We start from the raw sequence: 13,184 nt of genomic DNA on the forward strand, positions 1-13,184 counted from the left end.
ATCGGTTGTCAAGCGATGTTGGTGGGACAAGCACAGACACACAAACATACATATATATATCTATCTATATACATATCTATATATATATATATATATATACACATATCTATATATATCTACATATATACATATCTATATATATATATACGAGGGGCGTTCAATAAGTAATGCCCCTGACCCACTTCCCATAGCAGTAAAGCAACGAAACTTGGCACAGTTATTAGTCTTTTTCTACATAGGAACCACCCAGAGTTACGCATTTCTCCCATTGTTTGATGCAGCTCTGGAGACCGTTTTTATAGAAGACCCCAGCTTGGTCCTCCAACCTGAACGCGACTTCAGAAATCAAGGCTGAATCATCTGGGAAACGCTTTCCTTTCAAAAACAACTTCTTGGCTGGGAAGAGGTGAAAATCAGAGGGTGCAAGGTCAGGAAAGTAGGGGGATGGGGGAGGAGTTCATAGCCATACGCCTGTGCTCCTGATCTGGCGACAAGCGAGTTGTGGACCGGAGCGTTGTCCTGCAGGAGGAGGATGCCTTTGCTGATCTTGATAACTTCTCTTAATTTCCTCAAAAGTGAAGCATAATAGGCTCCTGCAATTGTGGTACCCTTTGCCAGGAAATCTGTCATCACTACTCTGTCCTGGTCCCAGAAGACTGTGAGCATGACCTTGCCAGCGGAGGGCTGCACCCTTGCCTTCTTTGGAGGGGGTGAGTCACGGTGCTTCCACTGCATTGACTGGGCTTTGGTCTCTGGATCATCGTGATGGACCCAGGTTTCATCCTGTGTAATCAGTCTTTTGAAAAATTTTGACTCATCTTCTTGGCACATCTCCAAATTCACCCTCGAGCACTTGACGCGTTCTTGCTTCTGGAAAGGCATGAGCAACCTGGGAATCCATCTGGCAGATACCTTTTGCATATGCAAATGGTCATGAATGATAGCTTCCACAGACCTGGTAGTAATCTTGACCTCATGGGCTATTTGGCGAATAGTTATGCGTCGATCTTCCAAAATGGCAGCCTCAACTTGACGGACAGATGCCTCATCAATGGCAGAAGGGGGCGACCAGATCTGGGAGCTGTTTCCACAGAGTTCCGACCATGTTTGAATTTACGATGCCAGCGTTTTACAAGGTCATATGATGGGGCATCATCACCATAAGTTACTTTCATTTCATCAAAAGTCTCCCGTGGTGTGCGTCCTTTCAAATACAAAAACCGGATCACTGCTCGACACTCAACAGGCTCCATTTAACACTTGACTCGGTTCAAACACCTGTAAATCAGAAACCACAATTAATTCAGTGCTGTAATTTGATACTTACTCTATAGAGATATATATGATTGCACATGCAAAATTTCAGCTAGATCAAACAACTGCAAGTGGGTCAGAAGCATTACTTATTGAACGTCCCGCATATATATATATATATATATATATATATATATACACATACATATGTACAACAGGCTTCTTTCAGTTTCCGTATACCAAATCCACTCACAAGGCTTTGGTCGGCCCGGGGCTATAGAAGAAGACACTTGCCCAAAATGCCACGCAGTGGGACTGAACCCAGAAGCACTGGTTGGTAAGCAAGCTACTTACCACACAGCCACTCCTACGCCTTTGCTAGAGAAAGATGAGCTGGTGAAAGTTGTATGTATCATGGCTGTCTCTGGTCATCTCATTTCACCAACTGGCTTTTGCTTTACGAAATTCTAGTATTTTATAAGTGCAATATAGCGAGAAAGAAAGGCATATTGCCAAGAACAATGGGGAAACTGATGTAGGTAGCTCTTCATTTAATTTTGACTTTTGGTGGTATAGAAGAGGTTAGGGGTGAAGTAGGAAAACATATAAATTGGCCTGGCAGAGGGTATGTATGGAGTGTCACTGTTGTCAACTACTGTTTTTCTGTGGGAAAATGGAATCCACTATTTTACTTCCCAAGGAAAAGACTTTCATAACAATATGTGTGTGTATATATATATATATATATATATATATACCCCTCCTTAATTCTTCTGTTCATCTGCTTCTACAACTCTCTCTCTTCTCTTTCTCCTCCTTAATTCTTTTGTTCCTCTTTTTCTCTCTCTTCTCTTTCCACGTGACCCATAGGCCAGACTGCTAGCCCTCTTTTTGCATCTGACCACGGTCAGTGCAACATCGATATTCTTCCCTGTGTTTGTGGAAGTTCTGTATCTCTGTCGTAAGGCTTCATTTCCACACACACCAGCTGAATTCAATTCGTCCCCAGTCGAAAGACACCTGTTGTTATGTCCTGTTATTATTATTAATATTTTTATTGTATTTTGTATTTATATTTGTGTAACATCATCTGTTTTTCCGTCCTTATTTTCGTATACATTCCATGCTTTCTTCCAAGGAATCTAATGCTCTTAGCTTAGTTTTTCCTTGGGGCTGGCCAGATTGGAGCAATTTCAATATTAATTAGCCGAATTTGCGAGGATGATCTGGTTCTTTACTGGGGATAGAAAGCTTCAAATAACCCGTCCTTGCTTTTCATACTTTGGTGTGAAATAATTTTTTCCACAGGCTTTTTTGAGTGCATTTAACGATGCTCAGTCCAAACCCGCCACATTCTTCCGGAAAAGACAGGGGGACGGGTGATGGGAGACCTGGGAGTTTCCCACCAACAGAGTTTTGTTTTGTTTTTTTTTCTGGGTTATTTTACATGCTTTCAATGTATGTGACCTTGAAATCACGCATAAACGGCTCCTTTCCTCAGAAAAAGAAACATTCGGCTGCTATTTCTTGCATGCCCTGCTACCACGTAACAGCTATTTTGAGTCCTTTATCGTAAATATCTGTTATATGGTAACAGGGCATGCTAGAAATAGCAACCAAATCTTTGGAGGTGAGATACATTGAATGCACTTGAAAAAAACCTATGGAAAGAATTTATTTCACAGTGAGGTTATGAACAGGTCTTTTACGAAATATTTACAGTATTTCTAAAGCCATTTTCACTTTTAAATATTTTTTAAATATGCCAAAACAATTTTCGTAATGGTATTCAATTGAAAATAATAAAAAAATAAATAAAATTGTCTGTTTAAAGAAAGCTAAAATATAAATACAAAAAAGCCAAAGTAGAAACATTTCTTGTAAAAACAACTTTTTTTGTTGGCAAGTTAGTCATAATGTGTCTAACCGAAAGGCTAGAAATTCTTCCTTTTCAGGGTTAAGTTATTTTTGGTGTATTTTCCCAATATGCACTGTTTTGGGTATTTATACCCACCAAAACTTCTAATATCTCAAGAACCAGTTGTCTAATTCACGCGAAACTTGTTTCATTCCGTTTGTATTCACATTTCAGGAAAGTCTTAATTCTTAGTATTTTCCCCATTATGTGCCATTTTGGCTATGTAACATTGGAAGCAAGATTGAAGTTTATTATTAATGTAATATATGTGTGTGTGTGTGTGTATAGGTCTGCCTACTTACAACTGCAATACAAGTATTTAATTGTGAATAAACCATTATACTTGGCACTTGTTGGCCAGGAGAAACTCTGAAAACCACATCAGTGGTAACTTGTAAGCCAAGGTGATGGGTCAGAGAGCCAATACACATTTCAATTTGTAGGTGTTGTAAAAAAACTCAGTTCAAGTAAAAAAAAAATTACTTTTCACTTTGTATTGACCATCACAACCACCACCATCATCTGTCTCTCTCTACCTTTCTTTAATCTCTCCATCAGAACATTACCCACCTTCTAAAATTATATTACATGTACATTATTTTTGTGGGAGGTTTGGATAATATTTTTTGCAAGGTAATTACATATCACATAAGGAGACCGGAGAAAAGTTTGATATTATTTATTCAGCATTACATGTTTCATTTCCTAATAGGAATCAAAAACTTTTACACGTAGAGAAAACATGTAAGATATTTCCTATCAGAAATTCATCAGGCATACATATGTGTGTGTGGACCCTTGTCCAGATATTTATGTGATGTTCGAAAAGACCCATCATGACCGTCTACTTGTGCAGTTGTTCATTTCCAGTCCTCTGCGTAAAATATGTCTCACCAGAGAAAATATTTCCTTGGTGGGAAACAAGGAAGGTATCAATGAATTCAATCCTTTCCATAGAAGAATGTAAAAGTGAATGTTAAATGATGAGGATCATCATCGTAGTGATATGGTTCCTCTTCTGTTTGAATTCATTTATGTTATAATCAAGCAATACACATGCATACGGAGCAACAAATTAGGAAGAATTAACTCTGAACAAGGGGAACTAAGTCTTGTCTTTATACTCTAGCGGTGTCATATGAAATTGTCACCCATAATTATGACCCTAGTATCGATCTATTGCATTTCAATCTCTTTTAGGGTTGGGTGGAGGGGTATCTTTTTTTCTTCACAAATGTAAATAAACCCAATCTGTTTCTTAAACGAGGGACATATTCATACTGCACAGAATGTTTTTTTTTTCACCTCAATAGACGTCATTGATTGGTTGAAATTGCAGAAAAAACAACAAATATCTTACAAACTATAGAATTTTCTCAATAAAACCAAGAGAAAAAGATGTTTTATAAACTCATTCTACCCGTATACAAAGTTTAAAATTTTTTAGTTACCTAGAAATTATGTTAAAAAAACTGCCGTTCAAACCGAAAAGATCCTATGTGTTAAAAAATCTCATCACGCAATCGAACCAATGACAGAGACCCTGCCTGGGTGGGGTGAGGTGGAAGCCATTTTTTTTTACCTGAGAAAAAAATACATAAGGACAATGGAGAAGAGTTTGATATTATTTATTCAGCATTACATGTGTTTCATTTCCTAATAGGAATTACAAACTATTAGATGTGTAGAAAACATAAAAAAGATATTTCTTATAAGAAAATCTTCAGACATACATAAGTGTGTGTGTGTGCACCCTTTTCCAGATATTATGTGGTGTCCGTAAATGGCCATCATGACCGTCATACTTGTATAGTTGTTCATTTCCAGTCTTCTGTGTAAAATATGTCTCACCAGGGAAAATATTTCCTTGCTTGGAAACAGGGAAGCTATCAATGAATTCAATTTGATCCATAGAAGAATGTAAAAGTGAATGTTAAATGATGAGGATCATCATCATCGTAGTGATATGGTTCCTCTTTTATTTGAATTCATTTATGTTATAATTGATCATTAACAGATATCTTAGGGTATGGCTATTCTTCATATTAACAGGACTGTGTATAATTAATTCACCATTTTGAAAGAATGATTCAGGTTTAACAACACAGTGATATGTTTTCCTTCCTCTGTCAATGCTCTTTTGATTCAATAATGGATGATTTCATGTCAAAGATTTACCATAGATGTCACATTCATATAGTTTCTATATTCTGTGGATGTCTTTATGAGATACGTCCTTTGTCCTTCTGAGGAAATGTTATACAACAAATATCACTGTGTTATGGACCCACTTCATAAGGAAAGACTTCTGTTTAAATCAGAAATGATTTGCCACAGATATCACTGTGAATTGATTTTTCTTGAGTGTGAATGCATTTGTGTATAGTTAAGTGACTGTTTCCAGAGAACATCTTACCATAGATATCACAGGGGTATGGTTTCTACCCTGTATGAATACAGTTGTGGTGAGTTAAGTCACTGTTCTGAGAGAATGATTTACCACAGATATCACAAGGTTATGGTTCCGCCCCTGTATGAATACGCTTGTGTTTAGTTAAGCTATTGCTTTCAGAGAATGATGTACCACAGATATCAAAGGTATATGGTTTCTCACCTGTATGAACACATTTGTGAGTAGTTGACCTACCGCTATGAGAGAATGATTTACCACAGATATCACAAGAAATACAGACTCTCTCACGTATGAATCCATTTGTGAGTAGTTAAGCTACCGCTATAAGAGAATGATCTTCCACAGATATCACAGGAATATGGTTTCTCTTTTGTATGGATACGTATGTGATTGGTTAAGCTACTGTCACTAGATAATGATTTACCACAGATATCACAATGAAATGGTTTCTCTCCTGTATGAATACGTTTGTGGTTAGTTAAGTTACCACTTTGACAGAATGATTTGCCACAGATATCACAGGTATATGGTTTCTCCCCTGTATGAATACGTTTATGTATAGTTAAGTTACCACTGTGATAGAATGATTTACCACAGATATCACAGTGATATGGCTTGTCCACTGTATGAGAACGTATGTGAATAGCTAAGCTATGATAACGAGAGAATGATTTACCACAGATATCACAGTGATATAGTTTCTCCCCTGTATGAATACCTTTGTGCTGAGTTAAGTTACTGCCATTAGAGAATGATTTACCACAGATATCACAGTGATATGGTTTCTCTCCAGTATGAACCCATTTGTGAGTAGTTAAGCCACTGCTTTGAGAGAATGATGTACCACAGATATCACAGGAATATGGTTTCTCTCCAGTATGAATACGTTTGTGTTGAGTTAAGCCACTGTCCTGAGAAAATGACTTACCACAGATATCACAGTGATATGGTTTCTCCCCTGTATGAATACGTTTGTGCTTAGTTAAGCCATCGCTTCGAGAGAATGATTTATCACAGATATCACAAGTATATGGTTGTTCCCCTGCATGAATTTGTTTGTGTTGATTGAATTTACTTTCTTCAAAGAATGATTCTTCACAGATGTCACAGTCATATGGTGATTTTCCTAATTCTTCCGACATCTCTTCAAGAAAAATATAATCAATCCTTCAAGTTGTACAGATCAACAACTTTTCAAAAATATTTCTCCTCTCACCAAAATATATGGATATTTTGCTTCTTTTTGCTATTATAGTTTATTCCAAACAAATATCACTTCTCTTATATTTCTTCTAAATGTGATCAATGCCAATATTTAAAAATGTCGCAAATACTCTTTGGAAATCTATCAAAGAATATTTAAAAGAGAAAATTATCTCTTGCACATTTCAGAAGTAAGGAAATGCTTTCTCGCTCAGAGGAAATATTTTACTGTAATTCAGCAATGTTTTATAGAAGCAGGATTATACGTTTGTAGAATATCTTTGCAGAGTCTTTCAAACATGATACATATTGATGATTCTTTAAAAGTAAAAAATACTTTTTAGCCAATTTCATGTGATTTTCTGAAAGAACAGAAGAAATAATATAAGACATCAAGTATGTTTAAAAGGCAGATATTCAAAAGCCCAAATTTACGGCATTTCTGTTTTCATAAATTGTAGAAGCAATCCTTTATCTGAACAATTAAATTTATCCAATTTCTGCATTACCAAAATGTTTATATCATAGAGTAGACACATCTATTATAATACCAACTCCTGGTAAATAAAGTCTGTCATATATACACTTCCACACACACACACACACACACACCAATATACATATTAATGACACTAGATTTCTGATGTTTTCATTGCAGTCTTGTATCTTTGTTTGCTAAAATAGATATCGCTCTTTCTCTACCTTCATCATCATCATTTAACATCTGCCTTCCACGCTGGCATGGGTTGTGAGGTTTGACTGAGGATTGGCAAGCCATGAGGCTGAACAAGGTTTCAATCTTATCAGGCAAAATTTCTACAGCTGGATGCAGTTTGAGCGTGTAGCAGTTGCCTTTTATGTGCCACGGAGCCAGTCAGGTAGCATTGACATCGACCATGCTTGAAAGGAGCTCTGTATGTGCCACCGGCATGGATACAAGTCAGGCAGCGCCAGCATCAATCATGCTCGAATGGTAGTTTTTACATGCTACCTGCATGGGAGCCATATATACAAATACATATATATATATATAGGGCTATTAGACAAAAGAAACAGGCTTGGAAGCTATGAGGCAGGTGCATTTAGCCAGAGGGGAAGCAGATAAGAAAAAATTTGCCAATGTTCTGCGCCGTGAGGATGAAAGACTTGAGGTATTTCGTGTTGCAAGACAGTGTGTGAGAGAGAATCGTGACATGGCAGGAGAGAAATGTGTTCGCAAGGATGACGGTTCACTTGCGCTAAATGAGGATGCAAAGAGAGAGGTTTGGAGACGCCACTATGAAAGGTTGCTGAATGAGGAAAATGAATGGGATAAAGAGAGTCTGCCAAATGTCGACCCAACAGAGGGACCAGCAATCCGAGTTGACAGTTCCTTAGTAGTTAAGGCAATTACAAGCATGAAAACAGGGAAAGCCCCAGGCCCAACAGGAATTACTGCAGAGATGCTCAAAATATCTGGTAGTGTCAGCTATAGCCTAGTCACCCGTATAGTTAACCAGGTGATACATGAAGGAGTCATACCCAATGACTGGTGTCGCAGCATAATAGTCAACTGCTACAAAGGTAAAGGTGACGCCCTAGATACAAATAACTACAGGGGTATCAAGCTGCTGGATCAGGTAATGAAGGTTACGGAGAGGGTTATAGCCCAACTAATTAGAGAGAGGGTTAGCTTAGATGAGATGCAGTTTGGGTTCGCGCCAGGGAAAAGTACTACTGATGCTATATTCCTGGTAAGACAGCTGCAGGAGAAATACCTAGCCAAAGATAAGTCCCTGTACCTGGCTTTTGTTGACATGGAGAAAGCCTTCGACAGGGTCCCCCAATCCCTTATCTGGTGGTCAATGAGGAAACTAGGGATAGATGAATGGTTAGTGAGAGCTGTGCGAGCCATGTACAGAGACGCTGCTAGTAAAGTGAGGGTTGGCAATGAGTACAGTGAAGAACTCCGAGTAGAGGTTGGGGTCCACCAAGGTTCAGTCCTCAGTCCCCTCCTATTTATCATAGTCCTCCAGGCAATAACGGAGGAATTCAAGACAGGATGCCCCTGGGAGCTCCTCTATGATGATGACCTTGCTCTAATTGCTGAGTCACTATCAGAACTGGAGGAGAAGTTTCAGGTGTGGAAACAAGGTTTAGAATTGAAGGGCCTTAGAATCACCTAGCCAAAACCAAAGTCCTAATAAGTAGGAAGATAGACCAATCACAAACGCCTTCAGGTAGATGGCCCTGCTCGATCTGTAAAAAAAGGTGTAGGTAGAAACTCTATAAGGTGCACCAAGTGTAAGCTATGGACACATAAGAGGTGCAGCAATGTCAAAGAAAGGCTAACTAGGAAAATAGTTTTTGTCTGTGGCAGATGCTCAGGAGCAATAAACACTGAAAATGTGCAGAGACCAACTTCTACCACGTTCCAGGGAGAAAAACTAGAAGTAGTTGATAGCTTCCGCTACCTAGGTGACCAAGTCAGTAGCGGGGGTGGGTGTGCTAAAAGTGTAACTGCTAGAGTAAGAATAGCCTGGGCAAAGTTTAGAGAGCTCTTACCCCTGCTGGTGACAAAAGGCCTCTCGCTCAGAGTAAAAGGCAGACTGTATGATGCATGTGTGCGTACAGCCATGCTACATGGTAGTGAAACATGGGCTGTGACTGCTGAGGATATGTGTAAGCTCACTAGAAATGAAGCCAGTATGCTCCGATGGATGTGTAATGTCAGTGTTCATAATCGACAGAGTGTAAGTACCTTGAGAGAAAAGTTGGACCAAAGAAGCATCAGTTGTGGTGTGCATGAGACGATTGTGCTGGTATGGTCATGTGACGAGAATGGCTGAAGATAGTTGTGTGCAAAAGTGCCACACCCTAGCAGTTGAGGGAACCAGTGGAAGAGGTAGACCCAGGAAAACCTGGGACGAGGTGGTGAAGCACGACCTTCGAACATTAGGTCTCACCAAGGAAATAACTAGAGACCGAGACCTATGGAAGTATGCTGTGCGTGAGAAGACCCGGTAAGACTAGTGAGACCATAACACGTGGCCTCTTCCTGGTATGTAGCCAGTCGACTTTACATACCTTTCCTTCTTGGGACACAAAACTCCACGTGTGAAGACCAGTTGAGGCAAGTGAAAATCAAAATCAAACCAAATCAGATATCAAAAAGCAGAACCAAAATCGAAGTCGATCAACATCAATGGAAATCGCAGCTGTGATACCGGTGCCGGTGACAAGTAAGCAAACCATCCGATCGTGGCCGTTGCCACGTAAAAGCACCATCCCGTTCGTGGCCGTTGCCAGCCTCGCCTGGTCCCCGTGCTGGTGGCACGTAAACCATCCTCTCGTGGCCGTTGCCAGTGGCACGTAATAGCTCCATCCGTTCATGGCCGTTGCCAGCCTGGCCTGGCCCCCGTGTCAGTGGCACGTAAAAAGCACCCACTACACTCACGGAGTGGTTGGCGTTAGGAAGGGCATTCAGCTGTAGAAACACTGCCAGATCAGACTGGGCCTGATGCAGCCTTCTGGCTTCACAGACCCTAGTTGAACCGTCCAACCCATGCTAGCTTGGAAAGCGGACGCTAAATGATGATGATATATATACGGTTAGCACAACGTTAATATTTTGTTGAGCATACAAGATGAATAAATGTCAGTAAATAATATTGATGTCTCACTAACAGCATCAAAATCCTTAGTGGGGAAATTTTAACGTAGGAAAAATTATTGGTTGATGTGGAGAATGAAAGCCAGATTCCTCCAAAGAGTTTGGCGTGTCCTGAAGAAGGCAATGTGCTGTTGAAATGGCCGCTACGTTCACCTGAGCTGACACCTTGCCGTTTCTTTCTCAGGGAGGGCCTAGTCTATGTCTCCCCTCTTCCTGCAAGCCCAGAGGAACTTAAGCAGAGAATTATTACCATACTGGTCGTGAGATGTGCGAAAAATAACAGCTAAGTAACTCATAAATCGCAGTTGATTTTTTTCTTTTTTTGGTTGCATGACCGAACGAATTTTCGTACGCAAAAATTTCTGAAAATTCCTCCAAATAAAATTATGTGACGAGGGATTATATTTGGTGCTTAAAGCAACACTCCACACACACAAAAATTAAATAAATTAGAAAACCGTATTAATTCTAACTTTTAATGATGCAGAAGAACCGCCAGAAATGAAGACTTCCTATGTCTCAAATAAAAGCTGTTCCATTTCCTCTCGATACGATATTTGCTTTTCGGGTTAATATAGGGCGTAACAAATATCAGAAAATCAAAAAAAAAAATGTGTGTAATAGGTGTAAAACAACTTCCTATGAACGAATATGAAAAAAAAATTTCGCGCACGCGAAAGGGGGGTGGGGGAGAGGCCTCGGAAAATTCACATCGGGAAGTTCCGAAAGCGTCTGAGGAGCTGACCCGGGCACCAAAACAAAAAAAAAATAGTGTAATATGTGTAAAACAACTTGCTCTAAACGAATATGACAAAAAAAAAATGCGCTCTCGCGAAAGAGGGGTGGGGGAGAGGCCTCGGAATATTTATATCGGGAATTTCCGAAAGCGTCTGAACCGGGCACAAAAACAAAAACAAAAACAGCGTAATAGGTGTAAAACAACTTGCTCTAAACGACTATCATGAAAAAAATGCGCGCTCGCGAAAGGGGGGTGGGGGAGAGGCTTCGGAAATTTCACATCTTCAGTCCACGGCCTTTAAACTAAGAAAAAATAGTGTAATTGGTGTAAAACTACTTGTTCTAAACGAGTATCAAGAACACACACTCACACATGAATCATAAACTCCGTATTTCGCAAAAAAAAATAATAAAGAGAAGAAATTCTGGAAAAAGTGAAGAAATGTTGGATCTCATTCCTTGGTTAAAGCTATTTTAAACATTAAATTTATGCTTTTCTTTGAAATAGTTCAGATATATGCAATTCTTCTCACTTATTAAGATGCATTTATCAGAAAAAAAGAGACAGAAAAAATTATTATTTTGTGTCAATCCTTCCCTAATTATCCTTTATTAATTAGTTTTGGCGTGTATTTTTTTCCAAATTTATTTTTTCACCTTTACAACACTGTTTAGTAAAGCAATTAATTATCTTTATAATTTGCATATTTGACTTATTAATCAAAATTCTCTAGATGTAATATATACTAAGTAATGCATCCTTCATTTATGTGTTCCGTTCTGTATTATGCATGCGTGACTGTTTGTATGTAAGTGTGTTTAACTGTGCACATGAATGTGAATATTAAAGAACATATTTATTTACTATGATTGTTATTTTCAGAACAAATAAATCTTTTGGCTGTTATGTTATTGATGTTATTATTATTGCTAGTTAAAGGGTGGTGACTTGGCTGAATATTTTGAGTCTTGTAGTATGTAGTTGTGTTAGTCAATATTCTGAGTTCAAATCCAACTCATTTCTTTATCATCATTATCGATGGACCACTCAAAGAGGTATGTATACATTATCATTTTCGTAACATAATTTCTGTAGTATTTCAAGATGTTTCTGACACGTATTTTGATTCACATGGCGGAGATCCAACATTTCTTCACTTTTTCCAGAATTTCTTCTCTTTATTATTTTTTTTTGCGAAATACGGAGTTTATGATTCATGTGTGAGTGTGTTCTTGATACTCGTTTAGAACAAGTAGTTTTACACCAATTACACTATTTTTTCTTAGTTTAAAGGCCGTGGACTGAAGATGTGAAATTTCCGATGCCTCTCCCCCACCCCCCTTTCGCGAGCGCGCATTTTTTTCATGATAGTCGTTTAGAGCAAGTTGTTTTACACCTATTACGCTGTTTTTGTTTTTGTTTTTGTGCCCGGTTCAGACGCTTTCGGAAATTCCCGATATAAATATTCCGAGGCCTCTCCCCCACCCCTCTTTCGCGAGAGCGCATTTTTTTTTGTCATATTCGTTTAGAGCAAGTTGTTTTACACATATTACACTATTTTTTTTTTGTTTTGGTGCCCGGGTCAGCTCCTCAGACGCTTTCGGAACTTCCCGATGTGAATTTTCCGATGCCTCTCCCCCACCCCCCTTTCGCGTGCGCGAAATTTTTTTTCCATATTCGTTCATAGGAAGTTGTTTTACACCTATTACACACATTTTTTTTTTGATTTTCTGATATTTGTTACGCCCTATATTAACCGCTTTTCGTTTCAGTATTTCAAGTGCACACTCGTATTTTTATACATTCCCCATTTCTTACTAATTACATCGTAATTTTCCCGCATTTAACGAAATCGTCGAATTTACACGTTAGAAAGAAAGATAAATGTTATCTAAACAAGGGATTGATCCGACGTTTTTACAAATAATTTTGAAAATAACCAAAAGTGCAATGAAATGTCTAAAAGAAAACGACAACACAATGAAAGTATTAAAATTACAGCCTT

At 38.6% G+C, this 13,184-nt stretch overlaps 1 protein-coding gene across 1 annotated transcript; it reads right to left on the reverse strand.

Annotated features, from left to right (window-relative positions):
* Positions 1-4,903: 4,903 nt before the first annotated feature.
* Positions 4,904-6,535, reverse strand: LOC118768380 (zinc finger protein 681-like; the record flags this gene model as incomplete). Its single annotated transcript, XM_036514741.1, has 3 exons — positions 4,904-5,604; positions 5,773-5,836; positions 5,922-6,535. Coding segments are annotated over 3 exons (798 nt in total), but the record flags the coding sequence as incomplete, so codon positions are not given.
* Between the last annotated feature and the right edge of the window lie 6,649 nt (positions 6,536-13,184).

This window comes from Octopus sinensis, linkage group LG28 (assembly GCF_006345805.1).
Source record: "Octopus sinensis linkage group LG28, ASM634580v1, whole genome shotgun sequence".
NCBI classification, from domain to species: Eukaryota; Metazoa; Mollusca; class Cephalopoda; order Octopoda; family Octopodidae; genus Octopus; species Octopus sinensis.